At 43.1% G+C, this 24,812-nt stretch overlaps 1 protein-coding gene across 1 annotated transcript; it reads right to left on the bottom strand.

Annotated features, from left to right (window-relative positions):
• Positions 1-7,275: 7,275 nt before the first annotated feature.
• On the bottom strand, positions 7,276-10,296 carry LOC121936056 (transcription factor Sox-3-like). The gene has a single exon (XM_042477830.1). The coding sequence runs from the start codon at positions 10,023-10,025 to the stop codon at positions 9,048-9,050; it is 978 nt and encodes a 325-aa protein (XP_042333764.1). The 5' UTR covers positions 10,026-10,296; the 3' UTR covers positions 7,276-9,047.
• Between the last annotated feature and the right edge of the window lie 14,516 nt (positions 10,297-24,812).

A 24,812-nucleotide genomic window follows, 5' to 3' on the forward strand; every position in this document is an offset into this window, starting at 1 on the left:
AGTTCTTCTTTCTCTCTAGCAAATAGTAGTAATAAAAAAGGTTTAAAAGTTCAGTCTGTCAGCCCAGTCTTTCACATTTGCAAGTGATGATCTTCCTGCTCCATATATGTAAGAGAATATGCGTAACGGGAGACCCCAAACTGTGAGCCGTGATTTATGAAAGGGATGATCCCATACAGGTACAAATGGGAGAATCCAGGCGCTGAGGTGCAATCATAAAGAAAAGGAGCCATTTCTCCTGGGGGGTGGCTTTGAAAGTGCACATGATAAGCAGCTCAGGAAACAAAACCAAGGCAGAAGCCTCTAAATTCCCCATGACAGCCCATTCAAAATATCTCTAGCCTTGCTTCCCCCCCCCCAGCTTTAAAATCACTGGAATTAGCTGAGCAAAGAGAAGCCAACATCCTTTCCAGCAGTCCTACAACTGGACCAGGGCTAACACAAGCCATTTAGCTGCCTGGGGCAGAGAGACCGTGACTCCTTCCACCTGTTCCATCTGTATATAGTTCCCAAAACATTTTACGCAGCCCCTTACTGAATTACAGACATTACAAAATAGCACAATCCTAATTCCTGCAGACGTAAGTCCATCCATGAAGATATAAGACTGCAACTGGAATCCAGCCTCTGGTTCCATCTTGTAAAATCCCAGGATTTGAAGTCGAGGTGTATTTGGAAATTCAATCTGAGAGCTCTAGTGCCTTAATAAACTATAAATCCCAGGATTCCCCAAGATGCAACCGTGGCATAGTAAAATCAGAGTGCTATATCTGTGTAGTGAGAATGCATCCCTGATCATTATCTTGGATACTTTCTTCTGCTCTCAAAATCATGGTGAGCCTAAGGATGAAACATGTCCAAGACCCCTGTCCTCCACTCCGGTCCTACAGGTTCAATCCTATGGCTTTCCTGATTGAATCTAGCCATCTGGTGTGTGGTCTTCCTCTCTTTCTACTGCCTTCCCCCTTTCCTAGCATTATTGTCTTTTCTAAGGATTCATGCATTCTTATGATAGGGCCAAAGTACGACAGCCTCAATTTAATCATCTTGGCTTCCAGAAAGAGTTTGGGTTTGGTTTGTTCTAGGACCCTGTTGTTTGTCTTTTTAGTTGTCCATGGTACAGCGCCATATTTCAAATATAAATGCAGTCTCTCCCCCCCAACTACCTTCCGTTTTGTTGTTAAGGTGCGCCTTCAAGTTGTTTCCAAGGTTTAAAGACCCGAAGGGGAATCTATCACAACTTTCTTTCCATCCACTTTCTTCACTGTCCAGCTCTCACATCCATTCATGGTGAATGGGAATACCATGGCTTGGATGATCCTAACTGTGAGGTTCAGTGTAAGAGGAGGAAAATGTACACATTTGAAATGTGGTGCTGGAGGGGAGTTCTACAGATAGTGTGGACTGCAAAAAAGACAGATAAATTGGTCTGAGAGTAAAACAAGCCTGAAATCTCCCTAGAAGTCAAAATGACTCGGCTGACGCTATCATACTTTGGATACATCTGACATTGTGACTCCTTCTCGGCCTTTTGGCTAAGATCAAGTATAGAAAAGGTGGTTTATTTATTTTCCCCAACATGGATCCAAAGTAGCTTGATAGATGCTTGACAAATTGGAAGGTTAAGATCCAGAATGGTTTAGTGGTTTGAGTGTTGGACTAGAGCTCTAGGAAACCAGGGTTTGAATCTCTGCTCAGCCATGGAAAACCATTGAGTGAACTTGGGCAAGCCACACTCTCTCAGCCTCTGAACCCCTCTATGAATGCATCTCTCCAAGCAAACCCCATGATCAATTCACCTTAGGGTCTTCATACCTTGGAAACAACTTGAAGGTACACCCAAAACAACAACATTGAAGGTAGTGGGAAAGGAAAGCCACATTTACAGATGGATTGATTCAGCCAAGGATATCCAAGACTGTGAAGTCGAGGCTTTCATGGCTGGCATCCATAGTTTTTTGTGGGTTTTTTGGGCTATGTGGCCATGTCTAGAAGAGTTTCTTCCTGTGTTTCGCCAGCATCTGTGGCTGGCACTTAGCTCTAAGCGCCAGCCACAGTGCTGGCGAAACTCAGGAGAAACTCTTCTAGAACTGCCCACAAGCCCAAAAAACCCATAAAAAACTAAGTACCCAAGACTGCGGATGATAGGTGTCTTGGAGGTTCTCTTGATCATGGGTCACAATAAGGCAAGCCACTTTGATGGCAATGAACAACCAGAGACAATAGCTCCAGTTCAAGCAGTACAGATAATTTGAAGGTCTAGCATAGAATGGTGACTAGAATCATTGCACATACTTCTTCCTGGTTCTCAACTGTTTCTATAGAAGTATGGAGCTATCAAGAGGCCCTCCAGGTGCTCTGGATTGCAAGCCCCAGCAGTCCTAGCCAGCACAGCCAATGGTGAGAGATGCTGGGGGTTACATTCCAACAAAATTAGAGAGAGGCAACCTTCCCAGCCTTGTGTGATAGATTTCACCAGATTGGAATGCAATCATTCCTTTACCTGAGCCTCCACCCATTACTTATCTGGGACCAATATAAAAAGGACTTACTGATTAGTTTCAATCAGGAAAAGAGCAAGGAAATGCCTGAGGGAGGGAAGGCCATCACTTTCAAAGCACTATAGTTTGAGGCATATGAGCAGATATTGCTATCTCAAAAGTCAGATCACATCCACATTATTCTTGGCTGGAGATTCTTGATCGCACTTTGAGCTCACTTTAACTGCCACAGCTCTATCCTATGTTATTCTGGGATTTATAATGTGGGGATGGATTGTTTGGGGTAGTTTTTTGGGGGCTATGTAGCCACGTTCTAGAAGAGTTTATTCCTGACGTTTCGTCAGCATCTGTGGCTGGCTTCGTCAGAGATTGCAGTTTTCCGTTACTGCTTTGCTAGAAAGAAAATTTCATTAGGATTGCAGAATTCTTATTTTGCTTCCCTCCAAGAGTTAGACCGTTGCAGCATAGTCTTCCCCATAAAAGTAACTTTTCCAAGCTTGGGTAACTGTCCACAGGCAGCGCCACCTCTTCTCAGTTCTTCTTCAGCTGAGATGGTAAAAATGCAGGGATTTTTCTTTTCTAAATATAGGAAGCCCCCACCCAATGAAAGGGACACCTGTTGTGTGTGTCTGTGTCTACCTTCAAGTCCTCTGTGACTTGTGACAACTTTGTGAATTTCGTGGCGTTGTCAGGTAAGGGATACTCAGAGGTGTTTCTTCCAGTTCCTTCCTCTGAAATGCAACCTGGTGTCTGGTATTCCTTGGTGGTTTCCCATCCAAGTACCAACCAGACCCTTCCAAGACTAGACTCATTTCCTAATCCATCTGCACACTTAGTAGTAAAGCCCTCACAGCAACAGTAAGCATGGATAAACTCTGGCTACAATAAGGCCTTTTCAGATGGAATCCTATGCAAACTTAGCTCTTACCTGCATTGCAGAAATAATTCAGTTTGACACTGCTTTAACTGCCATGGTCCAATGCTCTGGAGTTCTGGGATTTGTAGTTTGGTGAGCTATTTATTTAAGCCTTCTATCAGAATGATCTGGTGCCACAACAAACTGCAAATCCCAACAAGGCACAGCATGGAGCCAAGTTAAAGTGGTGTCAAACTACATTTATTACTGCAGTGTAATTTGGGAGTAAATCCCAATGCACTTGTTTTGGAATATATACAGAATGGGTTAAAAGCTCCCAGGTGTCTCCCTTTCAGAGATCTGATCCTTCCAGTTTTAAACAAGTAAGGCACAAATCCTGGAGGAGAAAAAGCAATGCAAAGGGATGGTTTGAAGTCTGAAAGCAAAAACTGAAAAGTAATTTTAAAAGTGCCTAGAAAAGGAACAGGTGTCTCCATAGAGAGAGAAAGGGCAACTTGAGTAAATGAAAGCAATTAAATAGTATTAGTTTCCTCCATGTCATAGATTTTGACTGCAAACTACAGATTTTTTCCAATATTCAATTTAATTGATCTATCTATTACCTTTTATCTATGGGCGGCATTACAGAAATGCAACAAGTGAATGGAATCGAAAAGGGGAAATTGCAAGGTCTAGTTATACCTTTAAAAAAGCTGAAATAGGGCAACTATTGATATGATATTCCACATTATAAGTACTGGATCCTAAATATTCTTGGTTATAGCCCCTGGAGCCGAAGGGAGGTCCGAAAAGCATGTGGTGTGATTTCTTTTATTATTTATGCTAACATGGTATTATTTATAGTAACATATTTATGGTAATAATGGTAATGTGCAACAAGGATTTATTCTGCACATTGAATGGTATTGCAGAATGTAAAACCAATAAATGGAGCATAGTTATACCGAAAAAGAGCTGATTTAGTCTTCATTTATGAAGATGAGGAAAGTGTGGGGAAAATAGCAATAATAATACTTGCAACAGACTCCAGTTTGGAAAGAAAAATATCCAGAGAGCTGAACAGAAAGCGGAGGATTTCAACCCATTAAAGCCATTCAATTATTTAAACCTGGCAGGAGTCCTGTCCCCAATTCATTTTTAATTGCCTCTAATTCAGGTTTTCCCAACCGGATCCAGAGATGTGTAAATATTTCAGAGGAAGACACCCCTGAACAAGCCCTTACTCTCAAGTTACTACTGGACAACTGGGAATGAAATGGAGGATCTGCAAGGGAGAGAAAGGAGAGGCTTGAGAAAGTAAGAAAGGCAACAAGTGTTAAAAAGGGAAAGTATTGGAGGGGAAGAAAGAGGACAAACAAATAAAGTAGGGATTTCCCTCCCCAGCCCAGAATCTCTCTCCTCTTTAAGGCTCCCATCCCACTTTCTTTAGAGTCAACCTCAGAATTGAATACAAACTAGACTCCATTCCCAGATCCTCTGTTGGTTTTAATCCAAAATCCTACCCTACAGGATTTATTCTCAGGTTGCATCTACATTGTAAGAATAATGCACTTTGGGGCCACTTTGAACAGCCATGCTATTCTACATGCCACAGGGTCCTGGGATTTGTAGTTTGGGGAGGCACTCACCTTCCTGGGCAGAGAATGCCTAATAAAGGCTTTAATTTTTATTGAAATAGGTCTTGACTTTCTTAAAGGTGCATTTACAGTGTAGGAATTAATGACCACATTGAACAGCCACCGCTCCATGCTACAGAGTCCTGGGATTTGTAGTTTGGAGAGGCATCCCTCCCTCTTGGGCAGAGAAGGCTTGATAATAACACTTAATGCAATCTAGGACTCCTTTAACTGCCCTGGCCCCATGCCTCAAAATCCTGGGATTTGTAGTTTTCTGGGGCAGCCGCCTTCTTGGGCCAAGAACACTTGCAAAATTACAGATCTCAAGAGTCCATAAGAGGAGGCTACGAAGCAGTGTCAAACTGCATTATGTCTACAATGTGGATGCAGTGTCAGAGAGGGGAAGCCCATTGCCTTCCCTGGGAGTTACTCCTGTGTAAACTACTCTAAGGATGGGTGCCAAATTCGGTCCAGCTGCTCCCTGACCCCCTAAATCCCTGCTTCTGGGTCTTTTCCTTCTTTCAAAGGAGTGACTCCGAATTAGAAACAGAGAAAGACTAATAAAAAACCACCTTTCCAGGTAAGCTCTTAAAAGGAAGAGAAAGGTTTAAAGGAAGGACCTCTTGCTTTCGCAAGGTTGTTTCCTTTGCTTTAAAAAAAACCATGGAGAAGGAACGCATCCAAAATGTAGTTACCTGCCCTTTAGGGATACTCCAGCGTTGAAGGAACGGAGGAAGAGTCAATTGGAAACCACTCAGTTACTTGATCCTGAGTAAGTTTGCACAAAGAAAGTCATGCCAAGGTGCCATCTTTTCCCCTGCTTACCTGAAAAAGGGTCCCAACCGACACTTACTCCCGAGTAGACAGCTCTCCTCTTCCACAAAACACCGTTATGTAATGCGTAGTAGTTTCGATGTCTCTCTGTGCGGAAGATGATGAAAACAGCTGGCGGTTCCTCTTCTTCCTCATCCTCTTTATTTCTAACATCTGGAGGCAGATTGTTCCATCACTTTCCAGCAACATGGATCTGGTCCGCCTCCTTCCCCTTCTCTTTGAGTGGGAAAACCCGGTTTGGAACCGGATTAAGGAAAACCGGATTAAGGACCCGTTATGCAGATGCCACACACATACCCCCTCTCCAGATCCCTTGAGATCCTCTCCAATCCATAGTAGACAGGATCTACTATTCTTTTACTACCCATATTTACTCAAATGTAAGCCTCCCCTGGCTTGTTAGGCAGGTGGCCTTCTGGCCCAGCGATACTCCAGCTAGTTATTATTATTATTATTATTATTATTATTATTATTAGGTATAGCCTGTTAGCCTCCAAAAACCCGTATATAAAGAGATCTTGTAGCATCTTTAGAGACCTAACTGAAAGAAGTTGGCAGCATGAGCTTTCCTAGACTTCAATCTACTTCCTCAGATGCATCATCATCATCACTAAAAGGTATAGCCCTGTTAATCTCTAAAGTCAGTATGCAAAGAGATCTTGATGCATCTTGAGACTCACTGAAAGAAAGAAGTGGCAGCATGAGCTATACATTGATTATCATCATCTTCTTCTTCAAAAATATAGCCGTATTAAAGCCTGTAAAACCAGTATGCTTCAAAACCTTGTCGCGCCTTTTGAGACTTAACTGAAAGAAAGTAGTTGGCAGCAGGAGTTTTTGCAAACAAGTCTACTTCCTCAGATGCATCACCATCATCATCGTTATTATTTATCATTTTAATCATCATTATCATCATTATTGTTAATATATAGCCGTATTAAATCTGCAAAACCAGTATCTTGTGGCGCCTTTTGAGACTTAACTGAAAGAAAGAAGTTGGCAGCAGGAGTTTTTGCAGACTTCAGTCTACTTCCTCAGATGCATCATCATCATTCCTATTATTATTATTATTATTATTATTATTATTATTATTATTATTATTATTACTATGTACTAGTCCACTTTGAAGCCTATTTGGAAAAGGGGGTTACTGGGAAGTTGTGCCTTAGCTTGAACTGGTTCAAAAGTAGACTTGACTATCCCTCCGCCACTTCTCTTTTTCCATCCTCAATTCCAAAATTTGGTCCTTGGGAGACTATCCTAGTATTGAATTAAAAGGGACAGAAATCCGAATTAAACCTTCCTAGGCTCCAGCTAAGGATCGGGGCCCCTTCCCCAACACTTTCCCAAAGCCACTTACTCTAGAGATTCTCTTTCTTTCTTTCTTTCTTTCTCTTTCTTTCTTTCCAAGAAAACGCCAAGAAACACAGCCATTTCAAGCGCCTGTTATAAAATTTATTGTTCTCTCTTTAAAGTTCTTTGTCGGAAGGAGGCAAAAAAAGGGACAAGGAAAGGGGAAAAAATAGGATCGATGGGGAGGGAAAAATAATAATCCTTTTCCAAAGACACAACCAACGACAACGAAAATAATATATACTGTATATGTTTAAAAAAGCATCGTTAACTAAAGGACCCGTTTCGTGCAAAACAAAGAGATCCACAAAACGAAAACGGGGGAGAAACGAAATCAAAACAAAGTAACACCAAATAATAACTGTTTGTACAGAAATTTACAACGGCCCCAGGATAAAACGAAGCCCTCCTCTTTACAGATATATTCACAACTCCCTTTACTCCAAACAAAAGGGTGGAAGGTGGGGGGGGAGAAGTAACGCGTTACTTTGCGTCGTTACTAAAGTCCTAGAAATTTTAAATTATTTTTTTAAACACCTCTTTTAACTTCAGTCCAAAAGTTCCTCCCCCAAAATTGTAAGTGTGGTTTGGGATCCGAATATTTCCCCCAATTTTGGGCTCAATCCTGCTTTTACCTGGCTTTAAAAAATCCTTTGAAAATGGAAATAAGTTTTTTTATGAAGATGAAAAAGAATAAAATGTATATATTTTAAAAAGGAGTCCTATTGAAAAAAGCAAAATGTTGCCTTTCTGAGCCATTTTCCTCCCCAACTTTCATCTGGGAAAACTTGGAAAGAGAAATGGAAACTTTGTCTTTTACAAGGAAAGAAAAGAAAGAAGGATGGAAGTGGGGGGAAAGGAGGAGAAACTGTTAGAGTTTGGAGGAGAAATGACCCTAACTTCAACCCAGACAACAAAAACTAATGTCAACTTTCTGAAGAGAATCGGTTAATTCCACATTTTAAGAAAGAAAGAAAGAAGTGGGGAAAAGGAGGGAAGGAGAAATGTTGGAGCTGGGAGGAGAAATAATGCGGCTTCAACAAAAATTAGTGTCAACTTTCTGAAGAAAAGGGGGAAACTCCAGATTTTAAGAAGTTTTCCTTTTAAAAAAGGAAAGAAAGAAAGAAGTGGGGGGAAAGAGGAGAGGAGAAATGTTGGGAGTTTGGAGAAGAAATGAACCCACTTCAACCCAGGCGATAAAAACAAATATCAACTTTCTGAAGAGAAAAGGGAAAATTCCAGATTTTAAAAAGTTTTCCTTTTAAAAAAGAAAGAAAGAAAGAAAGAAAAAATGTGGGGAAAATGAGGAGAGGAGAAATGAACCCACTTCAACCCAGGCGATAAAAACAAAATCTTTTCAAGTCCACCATTCTCATTCTATATTTGGGGTTATTATTATTGTTTTCCGGGAGGGCTTGTCCCACACAAGAACAACAACAACAACAAAATCAAGTCTCCTCCCCCCCAAAAAAATAAACATTAAAAGGAAGCCCCTCTTTTCCCCGGATCCCCCCAAAGTTAGAGGACTCTTTGTGCTTCTCAACCAGACAAGGACATTCTCCTCCTCCTCCTCTTCTTTGTTATACCCCCCAAAAGATAGCAGTCATCATATCGATTATTTTCCATCGGGGGGGGGGAGTTGTTCCTGGGAGCAGAGGCGAGCGGCCCCAATGTCTAAAGTCTCCCCCCAAAAAATCCCAAATAAAGCCACAAACATCGCAAGGAAGAAAAGTTTGGGCAAAGTCGCAAGCGGCGGCGGAGCGCTTTGTTCGAAGGCGCGGTCCAAGAAAAGCCTTCATTTCCAAAAGGTTGGCTTTTTGGGGGTCCTTAGGGCCAAGAGGGGGATCTGGTTCCTCTTGGGGGGGTCTAGATATGGGTCAGGGGCACAGTCCCATTGACCCCAGTCCCGGCGGCCTGGTAATGCTGGTGCAGACGGCTGCTGCCGCCGCCGCCGCTTTGGAGGCCGGAGGGGTCGCTGGAGGGGTCTCCTCCGGGGGGCAAATACATGCTGATCATATCCCTCAAATCCCCGAGGCAGGCCCTTTGCGAGTGGGAGGCCAGGGCCGGCGGAGGGGAGCTGGGTTCGGATTTGACCATGGTCCCGAGGCTCAAGGCGGGCCCCGACGGCTGCGGAGCCCCGTAAGCGGCGGCGGCGGCTGCCATGCTGTACGTCGAGGCGGCGGCGGCCATATAGGGCTGGGCCGAGGACATGATGGGGCTGTACTGGAGGCCGCTCACGTCGTAGCGGGGCATGGGCTGGAGCTGGGCATTGCCCATGGCCGGGTGCTGGCTGTAGCCCAGCTGCTCGGGCATCAGGGAGGCGTAGGCGCCGTTGGGCCAGCCATTCATGTGGGCATAGGAGTCCAAGCGCTGGACGGGGCTGCTTACCCCCCCTCCGCCGCCTGGCCCCCCCCCAGCCGGAGCCAGCAGCCCCCCCGGCAAGGAGTACTTGTCCTTCTTCAGCAAGGTCTTGGTCTTCCGACGGGGACGGTACTTGTAATCCGGATACTCCTTCATGTGGACGGCGCGGAGGCGCTTGGCCTCGTCGATGAAGGGCCTCTTCTCAGCATCACTCAAAAGCTTCCAGTCGGCGCCCAAACGCTTGGAGATCTCAGAGTTGTGCATCTTGGGGTTCTCCTGGGCCATCTTCCGACGTTGGCCCCGGGACCAGACCATGAAGGCGTTCATGGGGCGCTTGACCCGGTCTTGGTCCGTGGGGCCAGGCCCACCTCCTCCTCCTCCTCCACCTCCTCCTCCTCCGCCTTTACTAGTGTTGCCTCCTCCGTTGCCCATCGAGTTGGGCTGGGAGCCTTTGAGCTCGCCGCCGTCCAGCATCCCGTACATCGTCGAGGCGCTTAGAAGATGCGCCAGCTTGGAGCAAAGCGAGAGAGACGGAGCAGAGCAACAAGCAGGCTCCGGAGCGGGGCCCTTTCCCAAGCCTTGCCCAAGCCTTTTCCAAGCAGAGCCAAGACCCAAAAGGAGTAAGAATATTAATATTAATAACAATATTAATAAAAGAGGGGGTTCTTTACTTTGCTGCTCTTCCGACGGCGCGCTCCACTCTTTCTTCTGTCTCAAGTCTCTCTTCCAAGTCTCTCTCTGGCTTTTTCTCTGCCTTAGTGCCTTGGCCTTTTTTTTGGCTTGATTGACGGGCTATAAATGAGGAGCCGGTGGCCAATCAGAAGGCTAGGCTCGCCTTCCCCTCCCTCCTTCCCTCCCCATCTTGCACTGACCAGGTCCCCCCCATAAACACCCACTGACACACCCACAACTCAGGCGCCGCCCTCTCCCTTTGCACTTTTACGCACTCCCTGGGGTCTTTGGGGGTGCTTTGGCCCCCTCTCCAACTCCTCCAGAGGAGGGTGCCTTGGTTTTTACTTTACTTTACTGCCCCAGGGTGGTTTGGTTGCCCCAACTTCCATGTTGAGGATGAGCAACCAAAGCAAAACAGTATCATGGATGCGTTTCCAGTTGAGACTTTGTTCCAATTTTTTCTTTCAAGTGGCACCTTTGGGGAAGTTCTTCCCTCGACAGGTTTTCCTCACTGTTCAAGTCGACAAATGATCCTCTTTTAACACTCTCCTGAAGTTTTGGAAAGAGATCTTGCAGCAACTTTGAGACTCAGTGAAAGAAAGACGTTGGTAGCCTGAACCTTTCTAGGCCTGAGCCTCCTTTTTCAGATGCAAGTCTCCAAAAACTCAGGCTCCCAACTTCTTTCTCTGACTCCCAGCTGCTGCAAGATCCCTTTGCAGACTGATTTTAGAGACTTAACATGGCTATATCTTTGAACTGTACCCCATTATGGTGTCTCTTTAAATTCCCCAAAGTGCATTTACTTTCATGACTTTCCATTCAAGTAGGTAACTTTAAAGTAGGAAAGCAAAACCGAATGATTTGATACATTTCAAATCCCAATTATATTGAAAATGGTGGCCTTTAACAGGGGGATTTCTTCACTCAACAATTCCATTTTGTGTGGGCAAAATGGTTGCATTTCTTTGAATTGAATTCCTAACTTTATCTAAATCTTACTTAAAGTGGCACTGTACCTTCTACGAAGTTACTATTAGCACAACTCTTTCCTCTCCAAACTTCCTTCTCCTCCTTCCCTCCCCCAAAAGTAATATTATAATCTAATTTGGCTCTATAAAACGTTTTAAAACTGGATCTCCCTAGATCTCAAAACTGGATCAGCTCATTTCTAGATAGAGCCACCTGAACAAATCTGGAGAAGGCTTCTCACCCAACTGAAAGACCTCTATTCACTGTATTTACCTATATTTAAAGAAAGAAGGGGAGGAGAGGGAAAATAATCAAATGTAGCAGCATGTTTAGGGGCCTAAATATCTCAAAGGCACCAGATCTTGTCTGATCGTGGAAACTAAGCAGAGTCAGCTTTGGATAGGACTTGGATGGGAGACCGAGGTTGGTCTCCCATGTAAGGATATATAGTTCAGAGGAAGGAAGTGGCAAAACCACCCCTGAGGATTCATCCCTCGCCTAAGGAAACCCAATGAACTTCATGCAGAGGAGATGTGTTCCCTTTAAGGGAGTTTAGGCCTGGCATAGACCCATGTGCCAAGGAATAAACAACAGCCAGGCTGAGTTCCAGGAAAATGTGCTCTGCCAGATGCCAGGATCCAAAAGTTTGTTCCCAAGCAAATTTGCACCCAGGTCAGGACTTGGGAACTTTCTCCCTTATACACACACACACACACACACACACACACACACACACATTTGTACGCAGACACACAACTGGGGTGAGAAAGAAAGAAAGGAAGGGTCTGGAATCCTGCTTTTCTCCACACCAGTTTCTCTTGACTGCTTCTGCAGAGGAGCCCTGCCTGGGAAGAAACCTTGGCAACCCTGGTATGCAAATTGGATGGAAGCAGGCACCTGACCTCTGCCTTTCCTTCTCCAGCTGCATCCACACACACTGCAGAAATAATCCACTTTGACACTGCTTCAGCTGCCCTGGCTTCATGCTATGGAATTCTGGGAATCGTAGTGGCACCAGGGCTTTCTGACAGAAAATGCTAAATGTCCCATGAAACTACAGTTTCTAGAATTCCCTGAGCCAGGGCAGTTCAAATGGGTTACTTCTGCAGTGCGGACACAGCTTTGGAAAAGCAGAAGAGCAACTCTGAAAATAAGAGTTGGCAAAGACAATTCCTCTTGAAGGGATGAGATTACTCGCGAGGAGGGTGCTTAGGAAACTCTAGGCCTGTGGAGAAGCTCTCTTCTGAACCCACACTGCAGAAAGAATCCACTTTGACCCCGCTTCAACTGCCAAGGCTCCATGCTATGGCATCATAGGAGTTGTACTTTCTTGGGGCACCAGATTTCTTTGGAAAGGCAAGGCTAAATTTCTCACTAAATGACAAACCCCATAGCAAGGAGCCAGGGCAGTTAAAGCGGTTTCGAAGCGGATCATTTCTGCAGTGTGGGTGCTACCCTAGCATCTCAAAAACAAGAAAAGACTCCTACTTCTGGGAGGGGGGGGGTAAACCAGCATCAGTAAATCCAAAATCTCTCCCCCCCCAAAAAAAATCCTGGACTGGAAAAAAGAAAAAAGACTGCTGGATGGATGCGCAAAAAACGAAAAAGAGCCTTGATTGATGGATTATTTTCTTGATTTCATTTCTATGCTTCCTTTCTCCCAGGAGGGGATCCAAGGCGGTTGACAAGGGGGGGGGGAATTCCAAATCATTAAAAAGATTAAATTAAAAATTAAATTAAAATTAAATTAAAATATTAAATAAAATTAAATTAGAAGAATTTAAATTATGTCAAGTGTAACATAAAAATGCAAAAGTGAATTTTGGCTCTCTCTCTCTCTCTCTCTTCCATTTCGTTTCCACTCGGCTGCCCCCTCGGAAATAAAAAGGGGGGCTCTCCCCCCCTTTCTTTTTGGAAAAGGTCTTTTTTGGGGGGAGAAAAAATCCGTTTGCATGGCAACCACTCAGCAGTGCAGACAAAGAGAATGGGAACTTTTTTTGTGGGGGCGGCTGGAAGCCCTGAGGGGGCTGGGACAGTCAATTCAAGGACCCCCTTCCCTTCTTCCCCATGCCCCCCACCCATGGAGACCCACAGACCCACACCTGCCAGACCCACGGAATTGCAAACCCTTGCGCAAAAGGATGCGCCTTTGCTGCGCGCCTCCCAGGCAAAGCCTTTGCAACTTTGCGCAAAGGACCAAGCCACGATCCTCCTGGCTCTAGAGGAAGCCCATTCAAACCAATGAGGCAGGCTTCTTCCCAGAGCCAGGGGGCTGATGAGGAGCCAAAGCCAGCCTTCTTTCCAATGGGTCTCCTCCAGGTAAGGCCACTAGGTGTGGTGGTTTTTCACCCAGGAGGAGAAGAAACTGCAAGAAGTAGTTGGAGAGGAGAGTTTGGCAAAGTAACTTTTTTGGGGGAGACCAGCTCCTGGTCCCCCCTGAGAGGGATGCTGAGAATAGTGGTCTTGGAAAAGGAACGTTTTGAAAAGTAACGCTACCAAGAGAATTACATGAAAAGTAATGGAAAGTAACTACATAATAGATATTTATGGTAATAGTTTATTATTATTATTATTATTATTATTATTATTATTATTATTATTATATAATATTTATTATTTTATAATAGTTTATTTTATTGTTTTAATAATAATAAAATATTAATAATAATATTGAATATTATTAATAATAATAATATAAATATTAAAATAGTTTAATAATAAAATATTATTATTATTAAAATAATAATAAAGTAAAAGGCACCCCCAAAGCCAAGGATTCTAAGAAAAGAAGGCCAAATATCATCATCATCATCATCATCATCATCATCATCATCATCATCTTCCCCATAAATAAAACAGCATTTTAGAGCCACAGTGTTCAATCTGACCTTCCAGTCGGCCTTCTTTTCCTCCTTAATGAGACAACTAGCCTTTTCAAACACAATTAACCAGCTCTTTGTAATTCAATTAAATCTGATTAAAGAAGACAGGCCGATGACATGCTGCATCCGCACTGCAGAAATAATCCACTTGGACACCGCTTTAATTGACATGGCTCAATGCTATGGGATTCTGGGAACTGTAGTTTGTTGTGGCACCACAGCTTTCTAACAGAGAAAGGGCTAGATGTCTCCTAGAAACTACAAATCCTAACTTTCCAAAGCTTTGAGCCATGGCAGTTAAATTGGTGTCAAACTGGATTACTTCTGCAGTGCGGATGCAGCCAAAGGTCACTTTTTTTCTTTTTTGCAGGGAGGTGTCTCCTAAAGGCGAGTGAGGAAAAAACACTCTGCACATGCTCAGGAGCTACTTGGCTTTGTCACTGTAGGATTCCTCCTATCAGAGCAGATCTATCTCCAGGCTACAAATGAAGTCTCTGGAGTGAAGTTTTCAGAATAGGAAGATCCACAGAGAAAAGCAGGAAAGTGGAAAATACTCCCAGTTTCTCACTCTTTCTGTGTCCAAATGTACTTAGGTTCTCACTCTTTCTGTGTGCAAATGTACTTAGATTTCACACTCAATCCACTCTCATTTTTCAAGCCATTCAGGGACCTCAGAGCTCTGCATCCCCTGGCAAAGACAGGGCAGAAAATAGCATCTTAACGGTTGCATTTTGCAAACGTTTTCCCCTATCCTGAGAAGCAAAAACAGTGCTCAAAGTTGTGATTTTACAACACAGAATTCCTCTGCTTTGAAGACATAAGTCTTGCTGGTCTGATCCCTAAAGCTGCAATCCTAGGCGTATTAGGAGAAACCTGACTGAATGCAACCTGATTTTCCTCCAGATCGACATGGATGTGTGGAGTGACAACACCAACAAGGAATACATAAGCCTGTGTTGTTGTTACGAATAACACCCAAGCAGGGTCACTTGATAAAATCCCATTTTATCAAGAGAGATAACAAATAATTAAACTATATATATGTATGTGCCTTCAGGTCGCCTGTCAACTGATGGTGACCCCATGAATTTTGCAGGGTTTCCTTAGGCAAGGAATCCTCAGAGGTGGTTTTGCCAGTTTCTTCCTCTAAAACAGAGCCCAGTGTTCGTTGGCGGTCTCCCTTCCAAGTCCTAACCAGGGTTGACCCTGCTTAACATTCAAGATTAGACAGGATCTGGGGCCTTTAGGGTAGAAATATAATTTTAAAATATTTTTAAAAGACTCATTAAAAATATTCTGCACCCACTCCCTTCCACACTATGGAAACAAAATAATAATAATAATAATAATAATAATAATAATAATAATAATAATGGGATGAATTCTCAAATCTACCACAAATAAAATAAAATAAAATATGCCTCTATCAGCATTACAGAGAAAGAGACTTTAATCCCCTCCATCCCTTTAAACTGACCCCAAGCTGTTTACAATAGCTTTACTCATCACCCTTTTCTGTTTGCAAACATATCCAAGGGGTAGCAGTATTGTCCATACAGTATAGCAAAGTCCAATAACATCCCAAATCCACCAAACAGTGATACCTTTGTCGGACGAACCAAAATGCACAATATGCGTGTTGCAAGCTTTTGAAGCTCTACTGGCTTCTTCATCAGGCAAGGTATTAAAAACCATACAGGAATCCAGTCTTTCTGGCCAGATTCACAATCCAATTTCAAGACGGTAGAAACACAATGCAAAACTCTGAGGAAAAAACAAACACAAACCCTCTTGCCTTCTAGGAGTCCTAAAGCACCAATAAGGTGCTTTATCTTTTAGGATATTCCAGTCATTCCATTCTTATTTCCATTTACACCATCAAAACAATTTATGTTTCAGGCAATAACCCAAGAAGCATTCTCTGGAGCAGCAAAAAGAGTGAGTTATCTTTACAGTAATCTAGAGTTTGAGTTGACAAGAAACTCTAAGCCTTGGTTGATTTGTGCCATGTCTCTGTATAGATAAATAGACAGACAGATAAGTATGTAAATATAGAGATTATAATGTGATCTACATCTGGGCACAGACAATCCTGTCTTTCACAGTACACAATTCAATAGTTAAGAAGGCATGTAGATTATGATGCAATCTGCAGTGATGAACAGACAAGGATATCTACCTCACTACACTGCTGTGTTTGTGTGTCTGTGCTTTCAAGTAATTTCCAGCTACGGCAACCATAACACAAACCTATCGTGGGGTTTTCTTGTCAAGTTTCTTCAAAGAGGGTTTGCCATTGCCTTCCTCTGAGGTTGAGAGAGTGTGACTTGTCCCAGTGGGTTTCCATGAACCCTGGTCTCCAAAGTTAAAGACATAGCTGTGTTTGTCTGCAGAATCAGTATGTAGAGAGATCTTGTAGCACCTTTGAGATTAACTGAAAGAAAGAAGTTGGTAGCATGAGGTTTCCTAGGCTTAACTCTACTTGCTCAAATGCATCATCATCATCATCATCATCATCATCATCATCATCATCATCATCATCATCATCATCCAAAGGTATAGTGCTGTTAAGTCTGCAAAATCAGTATGCAAAGAGATCTTGTTGCATTTTTGAGACTCACTGAAAGAAGTTGGCAGCGTGAGCTTTTGTAAACTTAAGTCTACTTCCTCCAATGCAATTAGACTTAAGTCTACAAAAGCTCATGCTGCCACTTCTCCTGGTCTCCAGAGGCGTAGTCTGGAGACCAGGGTTCAAATCCATCTCAGTCTTGCAAAACCCCTGGGCGACCCTAGACAAGTCATACTCTCTCAGCCTCAGAGGACAGCGATGGCAAGCCCCCTCTGAAGAAACTTGCCAAGAAAACCCTGTGATGGATATACCTAGGATCACCGTAAGTTGGAAATGGCTTGAAGGCACACAGCAACAACAAACAGCTGTTTGTGGGTACGGGGAGAAATCCGCTTGCCTTTCCGTGCTATTTATTTTTGCTATGAAAACCAGACACAAACACACCATTGTGGCCCCACAAAAAATAATTCGCCTCCTTTTGATTGTTGCAATACTGATAAATCACTGTTTTCCCCTCCTGATTATGATAATCGAGACAAATGCAGCATTTGCGCCCCTAAATGCTTCCTCAACCCTTTCATTATCTATTCAAATATTAAAATAATGGACCCCCTTGCTTTTTTCCCCTCTAATTTTTTCACTTCCTTCCTTTTTGGCATAGAGCATCTGCAGGCTTTAAGGACCTTAAGGGACCCTCTCACCTCTTGGTGAAATATTTTGTTTATTAGTGAAATCAGATGCTAATTGTACAAATCTCACTTGCTGATGCATTGAGAATAACCTCTTTATTCATGTCAGTTTTACCTCCCTGGGCATGTTGATTCCCATCTTGGGGATGTGGTCCATATTGTAGACCTGGCCCCTGAATATCGTTGCAAATTGAGATCCCAAGCAAGCTTCTGCAGGGGGAGAAATAATTAAAATATAGTCTTATTTTAATTGATATTAGAAGCGCCTTCAATGAGTTTTCTGGCTCTTTCTCTGAGCAAAAGGGAGAAGAAGAGGGGAAATAGCAGTTTGCTAAATAAAGCATGTGCCGGCCTAGAGAATGGAGATTTCAAGTAAATGAATAGTCATTACTACCTTTTCAGTGATGTGGGCCTTTTGATCAGAGAAGAAATTAGCTCTAAAAGACACACAATAGACGCCTGCCCTGCAATAGGGAGAGAATGAGATGGCTACAGCTCTTAACAACACCTCTTTCCATAAACTAGAGGAACTGTCTGGCTTTTCAATTACAGCTGTTCATTTCGTAGAAAGAGAGGGTGGCGGTAGTGCTGGGGATGCGCAGCGCCATATAAACTGTTGCGCCATTAAGTGCGCATCCATATACACATCCATGTTGAGCACTCCACAGTCCCAGTTGTGGCAAACATCCAGTTGGTATATGTTGCTCGCTTTGATTTTTGTTTGTTTGTTTGTTTGTTGTTGCTATTTGTCCTCAATTCAACTGCCCTGCTCAGGTTTTGCAAACTCAGGTTGGTTCAAGCTACTGGTCACATGGTTTTCCACTCCTCCTTTTGCCTTCCACTTTATGGAACTTTTAATAATAATAATAATAATAATAATAATAATAATAATAATTTATTTATAGCCCGCCTCTTCCAAAATGATCGAGGCGGGTTACAACAATAAAATACATCGACAACATGTACGATACATACATAAATAAAATTACATAATCCCCTTACTCTCCCATTATAAAGCTAAACAACAGCAATTATAAAATACAGATTAAAATTAATATAGAAATAATTATGAGGCATCCTGGGGCAGACAAGGGCAAACCATATCAATATAATGGGACAGTCAGTCAGGGAAAGCCTGCTGGAAGAGATCCATCTTGACAGCCTTCTTAAAGGCATTAAGAGTAGTGATAAGACAGAGCTCTTATTTTAATGCTTACTTTTGTATGATTTTAATTGTTGTTGTTGTGTGCCATCAGTTCATTTGCAACTTATGGCCACCCTAAGGTGAACCTGTCATGGGGTTTCCTTGGCAAGATTTGCTCAGAGGTGATTTGCCACCAACATCCTTGGAGGCTGACTTGCCCAACATCACCCAGTGGGTTTACATGGCCAAGCCAGGGTTCAAACCCTGGTCTCCAGAGTCCTAGTCCAATGTTCAGTCCACTATGCAACACTGGCTCTCATTGTTAGACTGTTGACTGCAACTTCCAGCATTCTTCATCTTTGGCTAAACTGGCCAGAATTCCTGGGACTTGCAATCCAAATTTACTTGGAGAGTCACATGACTCCTGAGCCACCATGTTTGATTGTTGTATTAGGACTCTGGGAGACTAGGGTTCAAATTCCTTGCTCAGCCATGGAAACCCACTCAATGACCTTATGCAGGTCACACTCTCTCAGCCTCAGAGGGAGACAAAGGTTAAAAGCCCTCTGATCAAATCTTGCCACTCCCCCAATGATAGGTTCATTTTAGGGTCACCATAAATTGGAAATGACTTGAACAATTTCGGCAACACGATTCCTACCTCTGCGGCAGAATAATTCTCTCTCTTCTAGGAAATGGCTGGTGTTCAAATTTTAATGTACTTTATCCAGTGATTTGGGCAGCATGGAATACTAGACTTTAGGAGAATCCAGATATGACTTTTAGTTGCATGCTGCATACTGTAAATCCCAGCTAAGTCATAAGAACTCTGCATAGCCCAAGGCAAATCCATTTCCATGTGGGTTTTTCCCTCTCTGATCTTTCTTGTCCTTGTTGTTAACTGCCCTCCAGCCATCCCTGACCTATGGCGACCTTGTAGACATCTCCAAGAACCCCTGTCCTCCACTATTCTACTTACAAGTTTTATAAATCCATATTTATGATCTCCTGAATTGGGTCTATCCATCTAGCTTCCTATCTTTCTGCACCGCTCCAGCTTTCCAAGCATTATTATGTTTTCAAATGAACCCAGCCTTCTCATGATGTGGCCAAAGGATGACAGCCTCAATTCAATCCTCTTGTGAAGTTGAAGGCTTTCATGGCTGGCATCTGTAGTTTTTGTGGGTTTTTTGGGCTATGTGGCCATGTTCTAAAAGAGTTTATTCCTGACGTTTGGCCACAGATGCAGGCAAAACGTTAGGAACAAACTCTTCTAGAACATGGCCACATTGCCCAAAAATCCCACAAAAAAACTATCAATCCTCTTCACTTCCAGGGTTTATTTCTTATTTTATCTAGCATTCCAAAAGAATCCTAGGCCATGAGGGTTAAAGGGCTGTTTCTGTCTTAAATCCCTGGTTATCGGCATGATTTTGCAAGTCATCACTGTAAATATTAATATCACGATAGCTTGCTTGCCTTCATTTCCTTGTTGTCCTTAAGGAAATGAACATAGGCATGGGCACAAGGTGGATGAGTGTGCAAAGGGATCTTGTAAGAGCCAGTGTGGCATAGTGGTTTGAGTGTTGTACCACTTTCCCACTTGTGCGACATTTGAGTTTTCTTAATAACAGTTCTGATAAGAGTGGTGCCTAATAAAGTGCTCCTGATTTTTTTTTTAATGTTTTAAAAACCTAATTTTAGCTTTCTTGCAGGCCAGGTTAAGGGAGCAAGTGCACACTGGTGCCAGAAGAGGGTGCACTGTAGCAATGTCCAGTGCAAAATATATGGGTGTCATTTCCCCCTTTTTACAAAAGGTAAGGACTGTAATCATTAATTAATTAAGCATGCATTTTCCCCTCCTGTTAGTGATTGGATCAATTACAGAGCTGCATAACAGAAAACAAAAAAAGATGATAGTGGGGTGGGAGAAGGAAAAAAAAAGGAGAGATGCTTTCTTAGTGATAGTAGCAAATTATAGATGAAACTCAGTTCCTAGATTCCTAATTGCACTTGACTCCTTAAATCACTTGATTCCCCCCCCCCCCCAAAAAAAAACACTTTATTTGGCATCCAGGGGCCAAGCCCAGCCATTGGCTCCCTTGCCTTAGGCCTTGCATAAAATATGCTGATCCCAGTCACCATTTGCATGTGCCATTACCACCCTGATGGGCACATACAAGTTTTAACAGGTGTGTGAATAGCTAAATGAGCCATTAGTCAGTTGTTTATGTATGCACACATTAAGCACACATTTCCACCCACCCATCCTGCAGAGATGGGGACCCCGATATTTTATTTTATTTTCCTTTCTCCACTTCCTACCCCACTCTAATGCACCCCCCAAAATAAAATGATCATCCATTAACCTGCTCAGTATTTAGTTTTTCAGGGGAGTTTGAAAAGGCAGCACAAGATGGACATCTCTTAAAGTTGCTTTTGTGACTATTGATAGCTCATAGAATCATAGAGTTGGAAGAGACCACAAGGGCCATCCAGTCCAACCCCATTCTGCCATGCAGGAACTCTCAATCAAAGTATCCCCAACAGATGGCCATCCAGCCTCTGCTTAAAGACCTCCAAGGAGGGAGATTCCACTACACTCCGAGGGAGTATGTTCCACTGTCGAACAGCCCTCGCTGTCAGGAAGTTCTTCCTAATGTTGAGGTGGAATCTCTTTTCCTGTAGCTTGCATCCATTGTTCCAGGTCCTGTTCTCTGGAGCTGCAGAAAACAAGCTTGTTCCCTCCTCAATATGACATCCCTTCAAATATTTAAACAGGGCTATCATATCACCTCTTAATCTTCTTTTCTCCAAGCTAAACATCCCCAGCTCCCTGAGTTGTTCCTCATAGGACATGGTTTACAGACCCTTCATCATTTTAGTTGCCTTCCTTTGGACACATGGCTCCAGTTTATCAATTCCCTTTTTGAATTGTGGTGCCCAGAACTGGACACAATATTCCAGGTGGGGCCGGACCAAAGCAGAATACAGTGGCACTATTACTTTCCTTGATCTAGACGCTATATTTTTATTGATGCAGCCTAAAATTGCATTGGCCGTTTTAGCTGCCACATCGCACTGTTGACTCATGTTCAACTTGTGGTCTACTTGGATTCCCAGAGCCATTTCACATGTAGTTTCATTCAGCCAGGTGTCTCTCATCCTATATCTGTGCATTTTATTTTTCTACCCTAAGTGCAGTACCTTACATTTCTCCGTGTTGAATTTCATTTTGTTAGCTTTGGCCCAGCTTTCTAGTCTATTCAGGTCATTTTGAATTTTGATCCTGTCCTCTGGAGTATTAGCTATTCCTCCTAATTTGGTGTCATCTGCAAATTTGATAAGTATTCCCCCAATTTTGTCCTCCAATTCATTGATAAAGATGTTGAATAACACTGGGCCCAGGACAGAGCCCTGTGGGATCCTACTGGTCACTTCTCTCCAGGATGAAAAAGTGCCATTGTTGAGCATCCTTTGGCTTTGGCCAGTCAACCAGTTACAAATCCATGTAACAGTTACCTTGTCTATCCCACATTTTACAAGTTTGTTTGCAAGAATGTCATGAGAAACCTTGTCAATGGCCTTGCTGAAATCAAGATATACTATATCCACACCATTCCCTTCATCTACCAAGTTGGTAATTTTATCAAAGAAAGAAATCAGGTTTGTCTGGCATGACTTCTTTCTCTGAAACCCGTGTTGACTTTTTGTGAGTATGCCGCAATTACCTAGATTCCCTCCTCTAAGCCAAATATGGTCCCTTTGAAGCTGTGGATAGTGGCCCATGCTGGCAGAGGGATATTGATAGCTGTAGTTTAACAGTGAGACCCAGTGTAGTGTTGCAGTTTGAGTATTGGACTATGACCCTGAAGACCACGGTTCAAATCTTGGCTCGGCCACTGGGTGACCTTGGGCAAGTCGCATACTCTCAGCCTCAGAGGATGACAAGGACAAACCCTCTCCGAACCAATCTTGCCAAGAAAATCCCAGGATACGGCCTTAGGGTCGCCGTAAGTCGGAATGAAGGCACACAACAGCAACAAAGTTGTGGATCAGGGCCCATGCTGGCAGAGGGATTCTGGGAGCTGTAGTCTTACGAAGATACTTCTTTGATAGTTTTTTTATGGGTTTTTCACGCTACGTGGCCATGTTCTAGAAGAATTTATTCCTGATGTTTTGTCAGCATCTGTGGCAGGCATCTTCAGAGAAGGACACCAGCCAGAGATGCTGGTGGAACGTCAGGAATAAACGCTTCTAGATCATAGCCATGTAGCCCCAAAACCCCACAAAAAACCTATGGATGCTAGCCATGAAAGCCTTCAACTTCACATACTTCTCTGAATTTGGAAAAATTATCTTTTTTTTCCCGCCCCAAAGATGGCAGGACTTTCTCGAAACCCCAACTCGAGGCAGTTTCCCCATGGCTGTGCTGCATCTCAGTGCAATAGTCTGCCATAAATTGACATGTCCTGACAAGACAGTCTGTTTGCTTTTATTGTTCCCGAACCCGACACTTGCCTTTCATGTTTGATTAAGCACTGTGAGAATTGTCACTATTGATAAACCTCTTGCCAGTACATTAAGCCCACTAATCCTTCACATTCCCACTCTATCTTCATCGCTAACATGGGCGCTGTCCCTAGGAAGAGCCAATGAGCCATTGCGATGTTGTGCCTCGAGTGCCGGACTTGGACTCTGAGGAAGCATCTTAAAACTCCCTCCTCAGCATGGAAACCCACTGCGTGATGTCGAGCAAATCTTCCCCTCTCAGGCTGCATCCGCACTGCGGAAATATTCCAGTTTGGCACCACTTTCACTGCAATGGCTTAATGCTATGGAATCCCAGGATTTGTAGTTTATTTTGGCACCAGAGCACTCTGACAGAGAAGGCTAAATGTCTCACAAAACTACAAGTCCCAGGATTCCATAGCATTGAGCCACTGTGGTTAAAGATGAGTCAGCCTGGATTATTTTGGCAGTGCAGATGCAGCCTCAGCCTTAGAAGAGGAACAACTTACTTTTTTGGAGCCAATGGCTGCAATGCAGTTTGGACTCCAGCTGCATCCACACTGAAGAATTAATGCAGTTTGACGTCACATTAACTGTCAGGGCTCCATCCAACCGACTTCTGGGATGTATATTTTTGTGAGATATTTAGCCCTCTCCATCAGAGAAATCTGATGCTAGAACGAAATACACATCTCAGAATTCTATAGTATGGAACCATGGCACTTAAAGCAATGTGAAACTCCTTATTTATGCAGGGTAGATACAGCCTCAGAGTCTAGGAACCCAGAGGATGAATCCTTACTCAGCCACAGAAACCCACTGGGTGACCTGAGGCACGTTCACTCTCTCCGTCTCAGAGGAAAGCAACAATAAACCCCATTGGGAAAAAAATCTTGCCAGGAAAACCCTTAGGGTCAGTGTTGGAGATGGGTCATGCACAAGTATGGTCATAACAACAACAGCAGCAAGAGGGACCCGTTTCATTACTTGTTATCAGAAATGCATCAAAGAGAAAAGCAGGGGAACAAAGAAATACACATGGCAGTCTGGAACCTCCTGGTTAGTCCAATGTAGAGTAAAAATCAGTGGTTGAGTTGTGAATTCACATATAGGTTAATCCCATTAAATGGGTCTGTTCTAGCTGGAACTAAGACAGGACTGGGGCTAGTGGCTAAACTGGAGTAGATCCTGTGTCTTCTATTAATTCACAGTGATATGAAAGACATAAACCAATTAAAGGATTTGGTACTGTGAGTTTTAGTTGATGAAGTGATTAAGGCTGCGGTTCTATAACAGAATATAATAGGGAGCAAACCATTTGAAAACAACAGTGACACTTATTTCTGAGTAGAAGCATCCTAGAAGGCTGGACTTCTATGATGAGTGGTGTCTGATGTCTAGCAGTTTTAATATAGGGGTGATAGGATCATGTGCCAGTAAACCAGTACAGTATATAAATTAAAACAAATGAATCAAAAACATGTCTAATAAATAAATACAAATTCCACCCACCTATCCATTTTCAGCCACCCTTTCCAAGGAAGTACTCTCATCCTGAGATTTCCTCCTTGGGACCCAGAAAAGAGGCACCAAGTTCTTGCTGTCAAGTTCAACTTTTGACATCTGCTGCTTGGGGCAAATGCCCATTCTGCATAACACCAGGGCTGGCACTGAATTCTCTTCTTGAACCTTGAAGGACAGCTTAGCATCTTTTTCCTTTCCTCCCTAAATCTCCTGCAGCATCTTGAAAGCAATATGGTGGTCCCTTGGTATCCACGGATTCTGCATCCACAGATTCAACCACCCATGGTTTTTAAAATATATATATTTTTA

Source organism: Sceloporus undulatus, chromosome 7 (assembly GCF_019175285.1).
Source record: "Sceloporus undulatus isolate JIND9_A2432 ecotype Alabama chromosome 7, SceUnd_v1.1, whole genome shotgun sequence".
In the NCBI taxonomy this organism is placed as follows: Eukaryota; Metazoa; Chordata; class Lepidosauria; order Squamata; family Phrynosomatidae; genus Sceloporus; species Sceloporus undulatus.